The sequence below is a fragment of the Bufo gargarizans genome, chromosome 2 (genome assembly GCF_014858855.1).
Source record: "Bufo gargarizans isolate SCDJY-AF-19 chromosome 2, ASM1485885v1, whole genome shotgun sequence".
Taxonomy (NCBI): domain Eukaryota; kingdom Metazoa; phylum Chordata; class Amphibia; order Anura; family Bufonidae; genus Bufo; species Bufo gargarizans.
In genome coordinates, this window is record NC_058081.1 from 218,282,267 (window position 1) to 218,304,030 (window position 21,764).

The window sequence follows — 21,764 nt, forward strand, 5'->3', positions numbered from 1 at the left end:
TAGGTTCCTCACCATTCTGTGTGGCTGAAAATAGTCAAGGAGGTCAGGGTCAAATGGAGAAGATAAACCTCTATACCAGAGGAGGAGACCTTACTGGATGCAATAGATATTTAGGGCTGAAGTTTCCTGGCAGAGGAGGTAAGGGTTGGATTCAGCGTTTGGAATATAAAGGAGGAGCACCATTTGAGTTTTACCTCTGGCAGCAGAAAACCTGGCTGCAGCATCAATAAGGCAGAGAAGAGAAGAACAATACTCTTCCCTCTCCTCTGCGCTGCTATGCAGAGTGTCAAGATGATTGGTGGAGCAGGAGTGACCCAAAACTGTTGTTCCACCAATCAGTTCAAGTCTGTGAGACACCAGCACTACCAAATAGGAAGTAGGAGCCACTGTGTGACACCATCACCAATATGCCACCCATGAGCAGACCGTTCCATGGACAGCAGAACGAGGCACCTAATTTAAGAAAGAAGGGCAGCCTTAGTATAATCTGCCCCATGTTTTTTTTCCAGCGCGGCTTTCAGTTTAGCATGTATCTGTATGGAGGATTTGTGAAGGAAAGCCAACAGTCTAGGGAGCATTTAGCAGTCATTCATCTACAGTAGGTTGTATGATCATCAATTGGGAAGGGGGGGGGGGGGGGAGGCAGCACTAACGGTGCCTAGGGCAGCATGAAGTCTAAATATGGCCCTGCTTACCACAACATGAACCATAATGCAGCAGCACTAACGGTGCCTAGGGCAGCATGAAGTCTAAATATGGCCCTGCTTACCACAACATGAACCATAATGCAGAAGTATGGCCTAAACCAAAGATGCTCATACACCTCCAACCAAAGGTATAGTGGGTCAGCACTTACGCTTGTTCCTTCCAAATCCCTTATACACATGCATTTTCAATGGCGAGAGTAATCTGCTGTCAGTGGGTTCAGTAAAACTTTGTTCATGTGTATGGGCATCTCTTAACCCTTTGGATATCATAGCCTGGAGGGCTATTCTCCAGTACATCTTTAGATAAAAATGAGGTTTGTAGCACAACTGAAAAAGGTTTACCCTCGCCACAGATTCACCTTTATAGGACCTTTTGCATCCCCTTCTAGATCAAAAGTTTTAAGAGATGAGCAATGTATTTGCACATGTAGCACAAGGTTTCACTTAGTGTCTTAAAGCGTACAAGACAGTGCCTCAGTGTAATTTTTTTTATTAGCAATATCTTTTAACATTACAAGGTGTTAAATACAGAATATATATAGGTAAACTGGTTACAAACTTCAAATATTACTTTTTATAACCTTAAAACATTGGAATGCCTAGCCAGTGATTCAGTTGCATCCACAGTTTTGCTACATACTGTGCAAGTTCTCATAGCATATTAAACCTTTAGTATTCATCATCTTCCTCATCCCCACCATTGTCAGACGCTGTCCCCACCTCTTCATAATCCTTTTCCAGAGCAGCCATATCCTCTCTGGCTTCAGAAAACTCTCCTTCCTCCATCCCCTCTCCCACATACCAGTGTACAAAAGCCCTCTTAGAATACATGAGGTCAAATTTATGGTCCAGCCTAGCCCAGGCCTCTGCAATTGCTGTGGTATTACTCAGCATACAGACAGCACGTTGCACTTTGGCCAAGTCCCCTCCTGGGACTGCGGTGGGAGGCTGGTAGTTTATTCCCACCTTAAATCCAGTAGGACACCAGTCAACAAACTGGATGGACCTCCTGGTTTTAATATTGGCTATTGCAGCATTTACATCTTTGGGCAACACATCACCCCTATACAACAGGCAGCAAGCCATGTATTTACCACGTCTGGGGTCACATTTAACCATCTGATTCGAAAATTCAAAGCAAGCATTTGTAATCTCTGGCACACTCAGTTGCTCATGGTAAGCCTTCTCTGCTGAAATTATTGGGGAGTAGGTCACCAGCGGGAAATGTATTCTGGGATAGGGCACCAAGTTAGTCTGGAACTCTGTTAAGTCAACATTCAATGCACCATCAAACCTCAAAGAGGCTGTAATAGAAGAAACTATCTGCCCTATTAGTCGGTTCAGGTTGGTATAAGACGGACGCTCAATGTCTAGATTACGGTTACATATATCATAAATTGCCTCGTTGTCTACCATGAAGGCACAGTCCGAGTGCTCCAGAGTGGTGTGGGTTGTCAGAATGGAATTGTAAGGTTCCACCACAGCAGTGGAAATTTGTGGAGCAGGATAAACTGAGAACTCAAGCTTTGACTTCTTTCCATAGTCTACAGAAAGACGCTCCATCAGCAGGGAAGTAAAACCAGACCCAGTACCACCTCCGAAACTGTGAAAGATTAGAAACCCTTGAAGTCCACTGCACTGGTCAGCCTGCACAAAAAGAAAGACCGTAATTAGTTTAAAAGGCATGAAATATATTAACTTAGTAGTTTTCTAGTCCAATTGGTTTATCAAACTACATAAAAAAATAAAAATAATGCGCTGAGAAGGTGACAACCCCTTTAAAAAGATTAGAAAAAGAGACAGACCTATAGCTTACCATTTTACGTAATCTGTCCATAACAGTATCAATAATCTCCTTTCCAATAGTATAGTGACCTCTGGCATAATTATTAGCAGCATCTTCCTTGCCAGTAATAAGCTGCTCTGGATGGAATAGTGTGCGGTATGGACCAGTTCTGATTTCACCTAAAAAAAAAAAAAAATTAGGAAGGCAAAGAGGAGTTAGATTATACATTTTCTTACATTTTCTCAAACTGAAACCTACTATATAGTTAAAAAATATATATATTGGAGCGTTAAATATGGCACCCACCTGTGCCTGCTGTTTTCAGTGATCAGAGAATGCCAGTTATGGACATATAACCTCTCAGATCCCATATCAATTGTGAACATGGCATCCAAGTGATCATTTAGAGGTGAGGACTCCCTACATAGGAGCAGTGCAGTTACTATGATAACCTTTAAGATTGCCCCAGTTTTTTTTTTTTTTTTTACAAGTTTCAGCATCAATTGACAGGAAACACATCACTTAATAGTGATTGTTTATCGGTAATGCACCATTTTCCTTTACTCCATTCTGATCAAGTGACCTTACCCACCGCATTGACCCTCTACAGATTACATCACAACTACATCTGAGGTGTGGCAAGACTTAAGACTGTGCCCTGTCGACCATGCGTCTGAGGGTGGCATTTTGATTAACCTCTTGGACTCTGCCCTGTAGATGTGATGTCAGCAGTGATGCTGTGTCTTAGGGCCCATGCACACGACCGTATGCCCTCCGAGACATACAATCCATGAGCGGGCCATATGTCCCAGAGCTGCATTGATGTGCGCACGGGAGCACACAGCATCATAGATTACAATGATGCTGTGCACATTGGCAGGGCTGTCCAATATTGATTGGACCCTGGGCAAGAATTTACTTGGGCCCCCTGGATCACACCCTCCACCACATAAGAAAAAAAAAATAAAAAATTGAAAAAAGCACAAAGGTATCAAATAAAATGGCTGCAATATTCTAAAAATTTAAAAAGCACAACTTCTGAGACAAATATATAGTATTCTGCAGATTACTTTTTTTTTTTTACAATGTGCAGATAGTACTATACTACTAACCCCTCCATCCACCCCTACATACAGGGTAATAAATCGCCACATACCTCTTACATCCAGTGACGTCTTTGATGTAGATGTTCTCTTTCCTCATCTTCTATTTCAGACCAGACCACCATTTTTCAGCCATCTCTCATCTCTGCAGTTTGACAAACAATCTTAGCTTACTACTTTTCCATCATCCTCCCATCTTCTGGACAAATCATCCTACCACCCTCAATACTGTGCAGCCGTGCTCCCCAATACTATACTGCAGTAATAGTGCTCCCAAAAGTCCCACCAATAGGAATAATTCTCTACTAGAGCACACATGGTAGTAATAGTGCTCCTACAGTGCCCCAGAAGTAATAATGCTCCCATAGTGCCCATACTAGTAATCATGTTCCCCATAGACCCCAGTAGTAATAAAGCCCATCATAATGCCCCCCAGTAGTACCAATTCTCCTAATGTGCCAGTGCAAAAAATACCCCCTTTTAATGTCCCCATGTGCCAATCTAAAATACCACTATATAGCACCCACAGTAAAAGCCCCCATTGTGCTCCCCCCTTCTTCCTAGTGCCCCCAATAATGTACCAGTATAAAATGACCCATATATAGTGCCCCAGTAGATGCCCTGAGTGTCCCCCATAATATGCAAGTATAAGATACCCCTTCTTAGTGTCCCCCATAGTACTCCTCCCCTTCCCCACCATAATGTGCCCCAGTATAAAATGCCCCTATACAGAGCCCCCATATAAAATACTCCTTCGTGGCCTCAGTAGATGCCCCCAATAATGTACCAGTAAGATGTGCCCCCCCAATCATGTGCCAGTAAGTGCCCCCATATATGCCCCTAATCATGTGCCAGTAGTAGTACCATATAAAAACAAAACACTTATACTTATCCCCATCAGGATGTCAGCGATGAAGGCCTCTTCCGGCCTGTGTCCCACACTGTATGGCTCAGGCGGCGTGATGACGTCATCGCACTGGCCTCTGACAGGCACTAGGCCCGCAGCCCATCAGAGGAACGGGGAAGGGAGACTCCTCTCCCTCCCCTGCCCCGCCACAGCACTTCCATCTGTATCACTGTCCTGATGACAGCGATACAGACGACTATGGAGATGAGCGCTTATCTCCCTGTGCCCTGCCCCCCCATGTCACCAGTGGCCAGCAGGGCTCATGAGGCAGCTGCCTTGGGCCCCCCAGGTGCAACTGGGCCCGGGGCAGCTGCCCTTTTGCCCCATGTTAAAGACAGGCCTGCACGTTGGGCCGCCTGCGGGGATATTGTCCCGCACTCATAAGATTATGAGTGCGGGACAATAATCACGCAGGAGGCCGGATGTGCACAGCATCATTGTAATCTATGATGCGGTGTGCTCCCGATCAATTCCACTCACGGACTGTATGCAAGGGCTTCAAGTAGGACTGGATCTGTGACAATGGAGCTGGGAGTGTAAGGAAAGGAAAAAAAGACCTGGTGCTACAGACTCTCCCGTCAATCTTGTTCTGGAATGTAAACACAGGGTGCAGGTCACAGATCGCAATTACACTGGAGGAGTCAAAATGTACTCAGAACTGGCTTATACAATGCAGTAAGGTTGAAATATTTTTGCGTGACCGAAAACCCCCTGTAAGGATCCAAGATCTGCCACAGTAAAGTTTATTTTATTTATCCTGTATGGTGTACATTAGGCTTGAGAAAAATCGACCTTCAGATCATAGAGCCGAAGTCTATTTGTTCAAATACGTCGATTTTAATGCAGTTTCCATACAGCATTAAAAAGTATTGGCTTCGTGGAGCCAATGTTTCTCTCCCAAAGCCACGCTAGACTTCGTTGAATCACTACTGTAGTCCTACCTGCATCTTCAAAAACAATTAAAAATAGAAATCCGAAGTGGGCTTTGGTACTGGCTGTTACTTTGGTACCAAAGCCCACTTTGGATTCCCATTTTAGACGCAGATATGAAAACAAAAGTATGGTTGAGCGAACCCGAACTGTAAAGTTAGTGGTCGTACCAAACTTTAGGATTTTTGGACCCCGGACCCGAACATTTCAGCGAAAGTTCGGGTTTGGCGCTTTGTTGCTTTTTTTGAAAGGCTGCAGAGCAGCCAATCAAGCGTTTAACTCTGCGCCCTTAGAAGCCATCACAGCCATGCCTACTGGCATGGCTGTGATTGGCCAGTGTAGCAATGTGACCCAGCCTCTATACAAGCTGGAGGCACGTTGTGCTGGACGTCACTCTGCTGTGCTTCGTGTAGGGAGAGGATGCTGCTGGTGATTTCAGGGAGAGAATGAGAGAACCTTTTCTCAAAATGTGAATCTAACTCAGCGATCTACATACATTGTGTTGATGGGTGCAGGGCACAATTTTCTTTATCCTGCTCTGAGCCCAGTGACCAAAAAAATAAAATAACTTATAAGTTAGTAAAGTGGACAGCGGCCATTTAATACAAGCTCAGTTGACCACTACTGCATCTGAGCTTTTGGGACACTTTTCCAGATCTGCGAGTGTTCAATTCAAGTTTAATATATACAGCTTTTATATTCTGTTACCAAAAAAAACACTTGGCAATATACAACATCTGGATTAGTGAGTGTGCAATTTAAGCTAGAAATACACCCATCATTTTCTGGATTTTTAAAAACACTTTTTTGCAAGATTCCACCATTTTTCTGGCCTTGCAGCATCAGCACGTGTGAAATTCCAGGGTTATATACACTGCTGTCAAATTCAGTTATTAAACACCCACTTTGTAAAAAAGTAATAAATTTAGTTGGCAGCCTTTGCTGCAGATGTCAATGTGAGATACAGCCTTTACATACTGTCCTTCTATCCAGTTATTTGAAATAAAGCCAATTTGGGCACAATTCTTTGATCGCGTCCTAGTGTGGATCAGGGCGTGAGAGATACACCCTTTAAATACAGGGGTTTGATTCTTTTGTTAATAAAAACACCCTTTTTGGGGCAAAATACACAATTGTTGCGCCCTTCATCATAAAGACGTTTGTAATTCCCTTTAAATACAGGGGTTTTATTCAGGTATTTGAAATTCAGGCATTTTTGGCAAACAAATTTAATTGAGGCCTAGTCTGGTTCAGAGTGTGCGAGATACACCCTGTACATACTGTCATTCTATTCTATTAATTAAAACACCCATTTAGGCAAAGATCCTAAATTTGAGAAATAAGAGCATCAAATAAGGGACGTGGCCCAGGTCGTGGTGCTCCTGTTGCAGGGAGAGGACGTGGTCAATCTGTGCCAGCTACACGCACAAGTGAAACCCCTTCCTCAGGTGCGAGTAGGTGACAGAACCTGCAGCTGTATTTGGTCAGGCCTAATGCGGCTCTACGAATGGTGAGGCCTAAACAAGTACAGGCGATAGTAGATTGGGTTGCTGACAGTGGATCCAGTTCCTTCACATTGTTTCCCACCCAGTCTTATGCTGAAAGACCACAGTTGACACCTGCAGCTGATGTCCATCAGTCTTTCAAATCAGCCAAGCAGTCTGAGCCCCAAGTCATGCAGCAGTCTCTTCTGCTTTTTGATGACTGTTAGCAGGGTTTCCCAGGGCCATCCACCTAGCCCTGCCCCAGAAGTGGAAGAGATTGAGTGCACCGATGCCCAAACAATTATCTTTCAAGATGAGTACATGGGAGGACCATCACAGCACGTCTCGGATGATGGCGAAACACAGGTGCCAACTGCTGGGGCTTTCGAAAGTGTGCAGACCGACAAGGAGGGCAGGGGTGAAGACTGGGTGGAAGATGGGGAGTATGATGAGGTCCTCGACCCCACATGGAATCAAGGTCATGCGAGTGACCTATGTAGTTCGGAGGAAGAGGCGGTGGTCGCACAGAGCCACCAGCACAGCAGAAGAGGGAGCAGGGTGCAAAAGCGGAGCGTCCGTCCTCTAGACAGTACGCCTGCTACTGCCCACCAAATTTTTTTAAAGAATTTAATGCTAATTTCCAAGTTTTAATTTCTCTACTTCTATAATACATAGTAATACCTACAAAAATAGTTATTACTTTACATTACATTGCCCATATGTCTACATGTTTGGATCAATTTGGGAATGATTTTATTTTTGTGGGATGTTACAAGTCTTAGAAGTTTAAAAGCAAATCTTGAAACTTCAGAAATTAAAAAAAAATAAAATAAAATCTTTAAGGACCAGTTCAGGTCTGAAGTCACTTTGTGAGGCTTACATAATAGAAACCACCGGAAAATGACCCCATTCTAGAAACTACACCCCTCAGGGTATTCAAAACTGATTTTACAAATGTAGTTAACCCTTTAGGTGTTCCACAAGAGTTAATGGCAAATGGTGATAAAATTTCTGAATTTAGATTTTTGGGCAAATTTTCCATTTTAATCAATTTTTTTCCAGTAACAAAGCAAGGGTTAACAGCCAAACAAAATGCTATATTTATTGCCTCGATTCTGTAGTTTACAGAAACACCCCATGTGTGGTCGTAAACTACTGTACTGGCACACAGTAGGGCGTAGAGGGAAAGGTGCGCCGTATGGTTTTTGGAAGGCAGATTTTGCTGGACTGTTTTTTTTTTTTTTTACACCATGTCCCATTTGAAGCCCCCCATGATGCACCCCTAGAGTAGAAACTCCATAAAAGTGACCCCATCTAAGAAACTATACCCCTTAAGGTATTCAAAACAGATTTTACAAACGTTGTTAACCCTTTTAGGTTTTGCACAAGATTTGATGGAAAATAGAGATCCAATTTCAAAATTTCACTTTTGGCAAATTTTCCTTTTTAATATATTTTTTTTCCAGTTACAAAGCAAGGGCTAACAGCTAAACAAAAAATTATTTATGGCCCCGATTCTGTAGTTTACAGAAACACCGCATATGTGGTCGTAAACTACTGTATGGGCACACGGCAAGGCGCAGAAGGAAAGGAATGCCATACGGTTTTTGGAAGGCAGATTTTGCTTTACTGTTTTTTTACACCATGTCCCATTTGAAGCCCCCCTGATGCACCCCTAAAGTAGAAACTCCAAAAAAAAGTGACCCCATTTTAGAAACTACGGGATAGGGTGGAAGTTTTGTTGGTACTAGTTTAGGGTACATATGATTTTTGGTTGCTCTATATTACACTTTATGTGAGGCAAGGTAACAAGAAATAGCTTTTTTGGCACTTTTCTTTGTTATTTACAACATTCATCTGACAGGTTAGATCATGTGGTATTTTATAGAGCAGGTTGTCATGGACGCGGCGATACCCAATATGTATAAAAAAATAAAAATATTTATGTAAGTTTTACACAATGATTTCACTTTTGAAACAAAAAAAAAATAAAAAAATAAAAATCATGTTTCAGTGTCTCCATAGTCTGAGCGCCAGTTTTTTCCGTTTTTGGGCATTGGGTCTCATTTTTTGTGGGATGAGATGACGGTATTTTGGGGTGCATATGACTTTGATTGCTTGCCATTACACTTTGTGTGACGCAAGATGTCAAAAAAATAGCTTTTTTTACACCGTTTTTTATGGTGGTCACCTGAGGTCATGTAATATTTTTATAGAGCTGGTCTATACTGATGCGGCGATACCCAATATGTGCACTTTTTTATTTATCAAGTTTTACACAATGATTTCATTTTTGAAATAAAAAAAAAAAAGTCATGTTTTAGTGTTTCCATAGTCTAAGTCAGTTTTTTTCAGTTTTTGGGGGATTATCTTGGGTAGGGTATGATTATTGCGGGATGAGATGATGATTGGTACTAATTTGGCGTACATGCGACTTATTTGATCACTTTACCTTTTTTGGGAAGTAAGGTGGGCAAAATTTTAATTTCCTCAGTCATTTTATTTTTATGGTGTTCACCGTGCGGGGAAAGTAACACGACCGTTTTATAGATCTGTGTAGTGTATTTTTTTTATATTTTATTCAGTGATAAAAAAAACACTTATCTTTACTTTTTTCATTTTTTGGGGCCCAGACCCACTTGGTTCTTGAAGATCCAGTGGGTCTGATGTCTGTATAATACAGTACACTATATAGTGTATTGTACTGTATTTTACTTACACTTTGAACAGATCTATGCCTTTAGCACAGATCTGTTCAGCACCATGGACAGCAGGATGCCCGAGAAGGTGTCCCGTTGCCATGGGAACCTTCCCCGTCTGCCACAACTGAGCAGACGGGGAAGGGTAAGGAGGGGGGCTCCCTCCCTCTGTGACCCCATCCTGTCTGGGGGCTGGAAAGGCACAGCCGCCCCCCCCCCCGATGGAGAGGGAGGGAGCTCCCTGACTGTTAACCTTTTCCATACAGCGGTACGGACCGCGGTATGGAAAGGGTTGAACGGCTGACATGGCACAGATGTCAGCCGTTAATACCAGTGTTTCAGCAATGTGCTGACACTCTGGTATACCCACTGGACACCAATGAATATTCAAGAGGAGGCGGGTGGGGATCGTGATCCCACCTCCCACACTGCCTGCAACCCCCCTCCCCCTGCACCACTCGCCGGCATAAAAATCATTCAGGGGTGCAGGGGGAATCCATATTTTCGGCATATTAAAGTTTCTGATCCCTGCGGTCAGGGACCGGGGGAATCAAGCAGCAGGTCTGAATTGACCTACGGTTTGCTGCGATCGCCGACACGGGGGGTCCCCCACAAGCATTTAGCAGAGGTGCCTGCTCAATGATTTGAGCAGGCACCTTGTTCCGATCACCACCCGGAGGGCGGCAGTGATCGGACCACCACATGACGTACCGGTACGTCATGTGTCCTTAAAGGGTTAAAGGCCTTATGGCGGCTGCTTTCCCAGCCACCACTACAAGGCGAGCCATCCCTTCCCTGCACTACCAAGTAGGGGACAAAATCAGGTGTGCACTGTGCAATGCCATCTGTGGCAAGGTGCACCTCACTACAGATACGTGGACCAGTAAGCACAGTCAGGGACGTTATATCTCGATAACTGCACACTGGGTAAATGCAGTGGCGGCTGGGCCTGAGGCGGATAGCAGTTTGGCGCATGTCCTTCCACCACAGAGGATTGCAGAGCGCTTCTGTTGCTTCCTCATCCGGTCAGCGTAACACCTTCACCACCAACTTCAGCACAGCCAGGGGTAAACGACAGCATGCAGTTTTAAAAACTTCTGTTTGGGGGACAAACCCTTACCCGCGCAGGAACTGTGGATGGCCCTTGAACAACAGACCGATGAGTGGTTGGTGCCAGTGAGGCTCAAGCCCGGCCGTGTGCGATAATGGGCAAAATTTCGCAGCAGCTCTGGGACTAGCCGGTTTGACGCACATCCCTTGCGTGGCGCATGTGCTGAATTTGGTGCTGCAGAGATTCCTTAAAGATTACCCCGATATGTCAGAGCTGCTGCATAAAATGCGGGCTGTCTGCACGCTTTCGGCGTTCTCACCCTGCTGCTGCTCGTCTGTCAGCGCAACTTCGGCCTTACCGCTCACCGCCTCATACAAGACGTGCCCACAAGGTGGAACTCCACCTTGCACATGCTGTCCAGACTGTGCGAGCAGCAGCAGGAGATAGTGGAGTTTCAGCTGCAGTACACAGGTGAGTCGCTCGGCTGAACAGCACCACCAATGACTGGGCCTCTATGCGAGACCCGTGTTCCTTGTTGTGCTGTATCGAGTACTCCACCAACATGGCCAGTGCCGATAACACCGTTCTCAGCGTAACTATCCCACTTCTATGCCTCCTTGAAAAAGAACGCTGCTGGCGATGATGGAAGAGGATGTAGGGTTTGTAGGGTTTCTGGCCAGTCATTCACAAGTGGCTCCGAGGGTGGGTTCCTGCACCCACAAACGCCAGGTACACAATTGTCCAGCCAAGGCACAGTTCTGGAGGATGAGGAGGAGGAACCATGTTCACAGCAGGGTGGCACCCAGACCAGCTCATGGCCATCACTGGTGCGTGGCTGGGGGGGATACAGAGGACACAGACGATACACCTCCCACAGAGGACAGCTTTTCGTTGCCTCTGGGCAGCCTGGCACACGAGCAATTACATGCTGCAGTGTCTCCACAACGACCGCCGAGTTGCCCACATTCTAACTTGTGCCGATTACTGGGTGGCCACACTACTGGATCCCCGTTTCAAAGACAACATACCCTCCTTAATTCCATTACTGGAGCATGATCGTAAGATGCGCGAGTACAAGCGCACGCTGGTAGACACACTGCTGGTGGCATTCCCATCTGACAGCAGGGGCACAGTGGAAGCACAAGGTGAAGGCAGAGGACGAGGTCGTCAGCAGACCACAACAACCAGCTGATATGGAGCGTCTTAGCAGGAGGCAGCATTTCACCAACATGGTGGAGCAGTATGTGTCCACACACCTATACGTACTGACTGATGGTCTGCCCCCTTCAATTTCTGGGTCTCCAAATTGGGCACATGGCCTGAGCTTGCCCTTTACGCCTTGGAGGTGCTGGCCATCCCTGAAGCCAGTGTATTATCTGAACGTGTGTTTAGCATGGCAGGGGGCGTCAGACAAGCGCAGCCGCCTGTCCACAGCCAATGTGGACAAGCTCACGTTCATTAAAATTAACCAGACATGGATCCCATAGGACTTGTCAGTACCTTGTGCAGAATAGACATGTATACCGGCACTAAGCAGCCATTGTATACTGCAGCACTTTTGGAGTGTACCCCAATTTAAAAAAATTAAATTAAAACCAAAAACCTGTGTTGGCTACCTCGTCGTCCTCCTCCACCACCGCCTCCTCGAACCCCTACTCCATATGGAACTCCACCTCATAAATCATAAATAATTTATTTGTACGCATTTTAGGTCATTTCACTACTTTGTCAGTTACATTTTCTGGTGAAATGCACCAATTTTTGGGTGTAATAAACCCCCCACCCCCTCTACCTAGTTGACAGCCTAATAAATTTCAATAATTTTTCTTTAACATTTTCGGGTGACAATTTTTTTCTGTCATAGACCCCTGCTCTACCAACTAGACAGGTTAATAAATGTCACAAATTTTTCTGTTACATTCTTGGGTTCAGATTATACAATTTTAGGACGTGAATAAACCCCTGCTCTGCATAGGCGACAGGGAATAACATTTCTGAAATGCTTCTTTAATTGATGAGCGCCACCTCCCTTGATTCAATGCTTAAAGGGAACCTGTCACCAGGATTTTGGGTATAGAGCCGAGGACATGGGTTGCTAGATGGCCGCTAGCACATCCGCAATACCCACTCCCCATAGCTCTGTGTGCTTTTTTCATTTATTTTTAATTTTTTTTAACACAATAAAAAGATTTGATACATATGCAAATTAACCTGAGATGAGTCAGAGCTTGAAAATATGACTTCTCTGGTCACAAGCTATGACTCTTATGTAAATTTGCATAAAAGGCGGGAAGTACAGAAATGCATAATACTTCTTGAATTAGTCTGCAAATGAAATTAAAAAAAAAAAAAAGTGTAATTTATATATGTTTAGGGTAACACAATGAACATTTAGAAACGCTCAGTGAAGGTAGCATAGTGGAGGTGACAGGTTTCCTTTAAATTTGTTACCATTGTAATTGTACTTACCCGCAGAAGTAATGTGTCATTTATAGTGCAAAGCAAACACCATAAATACAAAAATAAAATAAATTGCCTAATTCTTAAAAGGTTTCAATGAAAAAAGATTATTCAGTTCACGCCCATTTATGAATTTAAATCGTAACTAATGAAACTTAGTTTTAGATCCACATGACTTACCTATAACGCTTGGTTCCAAGTCAACAAACACTGCTCGAGGCACATGTTTTCCTGCTCCGGTTTCAAAGAAGAAAGTCCCAAAAGATGAACCTGCAATGTTCTCATTAGGCATTAATCCATCTGGCTGGATTCCATGCTCTAGACAGTAAAGCTCCCAGCAGGCATTGCCCATCTGCACTCCTGCTTGGCCAATATGTATAGAGATGCACTCCCTCTATTATAGGAAAACACATTATTAGAGGAATGCAACATCAAGCTATTCTTCCTGTTAGATCGCAGGTAAGTAAAGCGACTAAACTAATACATTGTACGGCTTCCAAATCCTGGTGGATTGTTAGACAAGGGAGGAGCTCTACGATGGTCTATTGGTTCGCATTGGGCCCATATACCGTTCTTGCACATGGGCTCTCTGCCATCTGTGCCTGCCCCTGCCAACACGAATCTAAATGTAAATTGGTACACTTGTACTATATTCTTGCTTAAGATTTCAAAGGGTCAATGGCCAAGTTGTAGGGTGTTGGCTGGGAGGTGTAGTTTATGGCCTCACATTTCTTCTGAGACTTGGCAAGGCAGTGGAGGATTATGGGATGGCTGGTCACCATATTGCTTTTCATTGAAGAGAGTGAAGATGAGCTTCAAACCCATTTAGCCCCGGTCACCAAGTGGATTGGCTGGGGACAGGACACATCAGATAATATTGTGTTACCCATATGATTGAGCAAAGGGAACGCAGGGTGTGTTTACCCAGCCAAAGTTTAAAAAAAACCACCTAGTCATGTCTGGTGAGTGTGTGTTGAGCCGCAAGATATCAGGACACCGCATCTTTGGCTTTGTATAGTCTGGGTTATTCTGAGGACAGCCCTCTATGTCAGCCCACATGGAAGCGAACATAGACTTAGCCAAGATGTGAGTGGTGAAAGGTGGTTTTTGACAGTGTGCCGTGGCACTATGGTTTAAGTCAGGAATGCCAAACCTGCAGCCCTCCAGCTATTGCAAGACTACAACTCCCAGGATTCCTCGACAACCTACAGCAGGTCATGGTGGGAATTGTAGTTTTTCAACAGCTTGAGCATCTCTGGTTTAAGAAAACACCACATCAGACTTTTGGCACAAACAAAGGAACTTTTTTTTGGGGGGTGGGGGAATAAAATTGCAGACCAAGTGCAATACATCTGGGATAAACTGATACGAGACAATAAAAGGAACTCTCACTAATACTAAGGCCTCATTCAGCCTGCCCAAACACAGGTCTAGTAAGCTGTTCATTCGGCACATTAGACCCTCACTGAAGCAGGGGTATGACGCCACATTTCCTACCTCGAAATATGCTTCTATGCCACTCAGCATTGCCCCATGCATTCTACTGAGCTTCAGTTCCCATAGAACCAAGTGATCCAGCAGAACCATAGGGGGTCTGGCTGTTACAGGAATAGATGTCTCAGGGCATCCTTATTGTACAATTCTGAACGATTTGTTATAGGGCACCCACAGAGCCAGAGCATACCTCCACATACTTTCATACAGTTCATCTTAGATTTTTGCACAAAATAAAAATATATAGAAGGCGTCATGTTAAGTCAGGCACTGTATTATAAAAGTATTCTCCCTTGGGTTCACAAGTGACCGATTTACTGTTGCAGATTTTAGTGCGGCAAATCCGCACTGTTGTACAGTACCAGCAAAGGGTTTCAGCAATTCTCCGTCACTTGCGGCAGATAAAACATGTAGCAGAAACTGAACTATGGAGCAGATTTTAAATGTCAATTTATCCTGGATCAACTTGCAGGATAACAGGCCGAACCGAACGGACAGATGTCTTTTTCGGACTTAAGTTACTATGTTATACTTTATGGTTTCATTGTTTGCATTTGGGTGAAATCCACAATAAAATCTCTAATCTGCAGCTCTTCTAAAACCAATTCCACAGAGTGTGGAAACACCCGTCGGTGTGTTTTCTGCTGCAGATTTTCTGCAGTTAGTCTCTTGTCAAACCAGCCTTACAGTACAGAACCCTGAAGGGGTATTCCAGTCGGTACAAGTTGGTCCTGTGGATAGAGGATACCCATCAGATCGGTGGGGATCGTATTGCTGGGATCCCCACTGATCACTAAATAAAAAAAAAAAAAAAAAAAAAAAAAAAAGGGGGGCCCTGTACCCCCCTAAAATGACCGGAACAGCCGGGCACACACGTGCGCAGACACTTCATTTGTATAGGAGTTCCGGAGATAGCCGAGCCACTCTACTCTGTTATTTCCGGAACTCCCATAGAAATAAACGGAGCAGACATGATTATGTGTGACTGGCTGCTCTGATTTTAGGGGAGAAGCATGGGGCCCTCATGATCGGTGGGTTGTCCCAGTGGTAGGACCACTACCGATCTGATGGGGGATAACCATCACTTACCCCTTTAAAGAGGACCTTTCACCGATTATGACACTGTGAACTAAGTATACAGACATGGAGAGCGGCGCCCGGGGACCTCACTGCACTTACTGTTATCCCCGGGCGCCGCTCCGTTCTCCTGCTATGCCCTCCGGTATCTCCGGTCACAAAGTTATGTAGGCGGAGTCTGCCCTTGTTCCTCTGTAGCGCTGGCCAATCGCATTGCAGAGCTCACAGCCTGGGAGAAAATAACCTCCCAGGCTGTGAGCTCTGCGATTGGCCAGCGCCAGAGCAGAACAAGGGCAGACTCCGCCTTCCATAACTTAGTGACTGAAATCTCCGCCTACTATAACTTAGTGAGCGGAGAAAACGGAGGGCATAGCAGGAGAACGGAGCGGCGCCCGGGGATAATAAGTGCAGTGAGATCCCCGGGCGCCGCTCTCCATGTCTGTATTCTTAGTTCACAATGTCAGGATCGGTGAAAGGTCCTCTTTAAGGCCACCTGCACAAGATTTCGTGCGGATTTATGTGCATTTCTGCAACATATCCGCACCAAAATCCATAATGTCTAGTTGCAGTTGTAGATTTGATGTAGTTTTGCCATTGGAAAAAAGTGAAATCCACAGATAAGGCTACTTTCACACTCGCGTTGGGTGCGGATCCGTTATCGATCTGCACAAACGCTTCCTTTCAGATAATACAACCGTCTGCATCCGTTCAGAAAGGATCCATTTGTATTATCTTTAGCATTGCCAAAACTGATCCGTCTTGAACATCATTGAAAGTCAATGGGGGACGGAACAGTTTTCTATTGTGCCAGATTGTGTCAGTGAAAACGGATCCGTTCCCATTGACTTACATTGTGTGCCAGGATAGATCAGTTTGCCTCCCCATCGCCAGGCGGACACCAAAACGCTCCAAGCAGCGTTTTTAGTGTCCGCCTCCAGAGCGAAAAGGATGCGGAACGGAGCCAAACTGATGCATTCTGAACGGATCCTTATCCATTCAGAATGCATTGGGGCTGAACTGATCCGTTTGTGAGAGCCTTGAAACGGATCTCACAGGCGGACACCAAAACGCTGGTGTGAAAGTAGTCTTAGGCTACATGGCAACATTTGCGACTTGTCACAGAAAAGTTGCACAACATTTTATTATGGTCAATGGTGCTGCACTACAACACAACAGTCACAAAAAACCCATCCAAGTTAGATTTTTGTGCAAATGTGTTGCACTGCAACACCATCACCTATCATTACAAAATATGTTGCACTACATAAACATCACAATGTAGTCATACCCTTTTTGTCACCCAACACACATCACCGTGTAGCCCTAGCCTTATTTCCACAACAGCAATAGGGGGCAGAACACAAACGCTACTTTCACCCCTAGAGAGCCCAGGCCATAAACAGTTGGCAGTTCCACCCTTGACTTTTAATGACTGCCCTCCATGCTACTGGTCTGAAACTGAACCCTGTGGTGAAGGACACAGCTACCAAAATGTTAATGAGAAACATGAGGGAATGGAGGAGCAGTGCCTCCTAGACAAACACTAGCCATGGCAGCTCACATATGATCAGAAGCCAAGGTTTATCAGATTGGTTCATGCAATATAAAACAAACTAGGCACTACACAGAGAGTCATATTAATCCACTCTATTCCCTGCCAAAATGAAGCAAACAATTCCAACTCACCATGTTTTAAAACTTAGGCTAAACCCGTGCACAGCTGATCAATAAGGAGCCCACTAACTGCCTCCTCCAAGCTAAACCACTCAGCACTTGCCCACAAATAAAGGCTCCCAGGCGTGACAAGTAGGCGGGATCAAGAGCTTAAAGGGACCAGGACCATAATTATTTATTCCGAATGGTTTGGGCTACTTGGTAGTAGAAATGCTGGTTGTAATCTGATGTCATTTAGGACCCTGCACATGTGAATTTGGGACTGGTATTTTTAAGTCACTTGCAGTATCTGCTCTGTTTTTTTTTTTTTTTTTTTGCAAACAGCAGAGGTCTGTATGATCAGTTTTATGCCATTTTTCCATTAAAATTTTTCACACGACCCCTTTTTTGTGACTTTTTAAACACTCATGCCGCAATATATATATATATATATATATATATATATATACACACATATTTTTTACACCGTGTTCATTACAAAGGAACAGCGGGGGCTTTGACTCTGGCCCCAGCAAATTTACTAATTTTACTCCAGGAAAAAGGTGTAGAAATTGCAGATTTTCCAGCAGATGTAAAGACTACCGAAGAGACGCCTAATTTATGAAGAGGCAATGCTAGTGTAAAATGTATTTTAAAAAAAATGATGGTCTTAATAAATGACCCCCAGGGTATCTTACTGCTAATGATTTCATTAGGGTTGAGCAAATTGGGTTTGGATTGCTGTAGCCGAACCCAATTCTTTTAAAAAGTTTGTTCAGATTATGAGCTCCATCTTACTGTAAAATGTATGGCCTATGCTGAGGTCTTTCTGAAGTTTCAGCAAATGTTGCGAGACTAAGGCTACGTCTACACGACGACATTTGTCGCGCGACAGATAGGGCACAACTACACTGCAACATTTGTAGCGCAACATTTTGTTGCACGAATGTCGAGAGACAATTTTTATAATTGCAGTCTATGGTGTCGCACTGCAACATGCTGCGACTGCAACGCATCAGTCGCAGAAAAATCCATCTCGAATGTATAGTGGCTATGCTTGGTATTGCAGCGCAGGCCCTTTCACTTGAATGGGACTGAACTGCGCCTAGGCTGTGTGACTGATGAACATAGTATCACAACATAAAAGCTCATGTTACCGTATATGCTAGCTGCGGTATTTTAAAGTACTGGATAGTATCTAATTGCTTTAGGAAATAACTGCAAAATACTCAACAGGATTCACATAGCAATACATGTGTTATTGCGTGATATCGCAGTGTGTTTTATCTGGCACATGCCTGTGCTGTCATATAGTGTGCAATAAATTGTTGTGGATCCATGGCCTAACAGATAAAGGCTTGGACCACATGAAATGATTCATTCATATAATGGCTCATATTCTCGTTATATTAAGTTATCCCCTATTCACTGTCTCCGGAACTCCCATAGAAATTAATGGAAGAACAACCGGCCGCTCCTTTCATTTCGTGGGGGTTAGTGGGCTTTCCAAGGGGTACAGTTCTCTTGATACGTGTGGATCCCAAACCAATCTAAAAGTTATACCGTATCCCATGGATAAGGCCTCATGCAGACAACCGTAGCAGGTCCGTGCCCGTATTGCGGACTGTAAAAAGCGGGTCTGTAATGTATGGGCACCGGCTGTGTGCGCACCGTATAACGGATGCGGACCCATTCACTTAAAGAGGACCTTTCATCTGGCAAAACATTGTGAACTAAGTATCATGATCTGTACAGTGGCGCCCAGGGATCTCACTGCACTTACTATTACCCCTAGGCGCCGTTCCGTTCTCCTGCTATGTCCTGCGGTATCTTCGGTCACTGGGTTATAGTAGGCGAAGACTTAGGGGACCTAAGAAGACTTAAGGAGATATAAGGTCCTCTTTAAATGGGTCCACAATCTGGAAGATACGGTGCGGAATGGAGGCACGGATCGGAAGCACTCCATGGGTTTTCTGTCTGTGCCTGTGCACTGAAAAAAAGAAGTGCATGCACTAGTTTTTTGCGGATGCATGAATGGGGTCACCGTCCGCAGAGGGTTGATGCCTGTGCATGGGCACGGCCAGCACACTGTCATGTGCATGAGGCCTAAGGGATAACTTAATATAGCTAGAATACCTTGTTTAAGAGGCTTTTTACTTTTTACATAATGATGCCCTATCCCCCGGACAGTTCATCAATATCAGATGGGGGGGGGGGGGGGGTGGAAACATAACAGTAGACAGAGCCAGGAGCAAGCAAAAGACAATGGGGTTGATTTATTAAAGACCAGCGTTTTACGATGGTCTTTGAAGGCCCCTGCACTGCCAGAGAATGTATCCAGTTATGACAAGACGCCTAAATTAAAAACTACTCTAGTTCCCGATTACAGTAGTTTTCAATAGTCATTGATGCCTGGAAGCAGACGTCAATGTAAGTGAATTTGCCGGGGCCAATGGCCTGGCCCAGCCCCCGCCACACACCTGACAATGTCAAGGGCAGCAACCTTTTTATGCCAAAAACTGGCATAAGGAACCTTAATAAATGACCCCCTCTGTCTTCTGTGGCCATGTACTACCACCAATAAGTGATCAGTGGGGGGGCTGGGTGTTGGATCCCCCACCAGTATGATATTGATGAACTGTCTGGAGTATAGTATAATCCCTTTAAGATCAATTTCACACAAATGTAATGCAGTTTGTATTTCTTCTCCGACATTATAGCTGCAAATCTCATGTCTACCAGACGGAAACAATAATGAGATGTGAACAGAGCCTAATACTGACATGCATATTAAACATTACATTGTGGGACTAATAAATATTGTAAAAAACAAGGTTTGACAGAGTGATTAAAAAAAATTAAGACAAAAACCCAAAATGTTCTCCTCTACAAAACACATAATTGTGCTATACTGTAAACCTTTTACCAGTATGTTACATATCCCACATAACCACCTTATAAAGACCCTAAAAGACAATGCCAGAATTGCTCTATTTTGTTCATCATGCCTCTCAACAAAGTAATAAAAAGTTGTATGTACCCAAAATAGTGCCAATGAAAACTACAGGTTGTCCTAAAAATACAAGCCCCTGACAAGTCCAGAGTTATTAATGTGTCTGCACCAAAACTGTGTCTAATAAAATGTCGTAAATTGGCACAGTTTGGAGCATCTAGGGCAGGGATGGCCAACCTGCAGCTCTCCAGCCGTTGCAAAACTACAACTCCCAGCATGCCCAGACTGACTACAGATATTAGCCTACGGCAGGGCATGGTGGGAGTTGTAGTTTTACAACGGCTGGAGGGCCGCAGGTTGGCCATTCCTGATCTAGGGTTTCTACACTGTTTTCCCACATGCTCCACAAGGGGATGGGGGGGGGTTAGCAAAAAGGGTGGAGATTTGCAAGAAAGGAAACTAGGCCTAACATGCGCCACAGTCTTTTTTTTTGCCGTTTTCAGCTTGTAAAAAATGGCAGAAGATTCTTTTTTGTCGGTCACACAACATTTTTTGCCAGGCTACAATTGAAAAAATGCCACTGACCCAAACCCATCTCAAGGTGGAAAACACCTCTACAAAAAAGAAAGCCTGTTTGTTCTATGTTTAATATTTCCCGTTGACTTTCATGCAATATCTGGAGTTTGCAACAGCAACAGAAAAAAGAACTACGTGTGACACCAGCCTAAGGCCTCTTTCACACTACCGTTTTTTTTTTCCGTTTTGCGGTCCGTTTTTGGCGTTCCGTATACGGTCCGTATACGGAACCATTCATTTCAATGGTTCCGCAAAAAAAACGGAATGTGTTCCGTATGCATTCCGTTTCCGTATTTCCGTTTTTCCATTCCGTTGAAAGATAGAACATGTCCTATTATTGCCCGCAAATCACGGTCCGTGGCTCCATTCAAGTCAATGGGTCCGCAAAAAAAAGCAACACATACGGAAATGCATCCGTATGTCTTCCGTTTCCGTTCCGTTTTTTCTGAACCATCTATTGAAAATGTTATGCCCAGCCCAATTTTTTCTATGTAATTACTGTATACTGTATATGCCATACGGAAAAACGGAACGGAACAACGGAACGGAAACGGAACCACAACGGAAGCAAAAAAACGGAACAACGGATCCGTGAAAAACGGACCGCAAAACACTGAAATGGACATACTGTAGTGTGAAAGAGGCCTTAGGCCTCATGCACACGACAGTTTTTTTTCACGGTCCGAAAAAACGGGGTCCGTGGGTCCGTGATCCGTGACCGTTTTTTCGTCCGTGGGTCTTCCTTGATTTTTGGAGGATCCACGGACATGAAAAAAAAGTCGTTTTGGCGTCCGCCTGGCCGTGCGGAGCCAAACGGATCCGTCCTGAATTACAATGCAAGTCAATGGGGACGGATCCGTTTGAAAATTGAGCCACAGTGTGTC

At 44.3% G+C, this 21,764-nt stretch overlaps 1 protein-coding gene across 1 annotated transcript; it reads right to left on the minus strand.

Annotated features, from left to right (window-relative positions):
• Positions 1–1,260: 1,260 nt before the first annotated feature.
• LOC122927796 (tubulin alpha-3 chain) lies at positions 1,261–17,476 on the minus strand. The gene is made up of 4 exons (XM_044280002.1): positions 17,385–17,476; positions 13,308–13,521; positions 2,524–2,672; positions 1,261–2,354 (listed from the first exon to the last, which is right to left on the minus strand). The coding sequence occupies exons 1-4, from the start codon at positions 17,385–17,387 to the stop codon at positions 1,377–1,379; spliced, it is 1,344 nt and encodes a 447-aa protein (XP_044135937.1). The 5' UTR covers positions 17,388–17,476; the 3' UTR covers positions 1,261–1,376.
• Between the last annotated feature and the right edge of the window lie 4,288 nt (positions 17,477–21,764).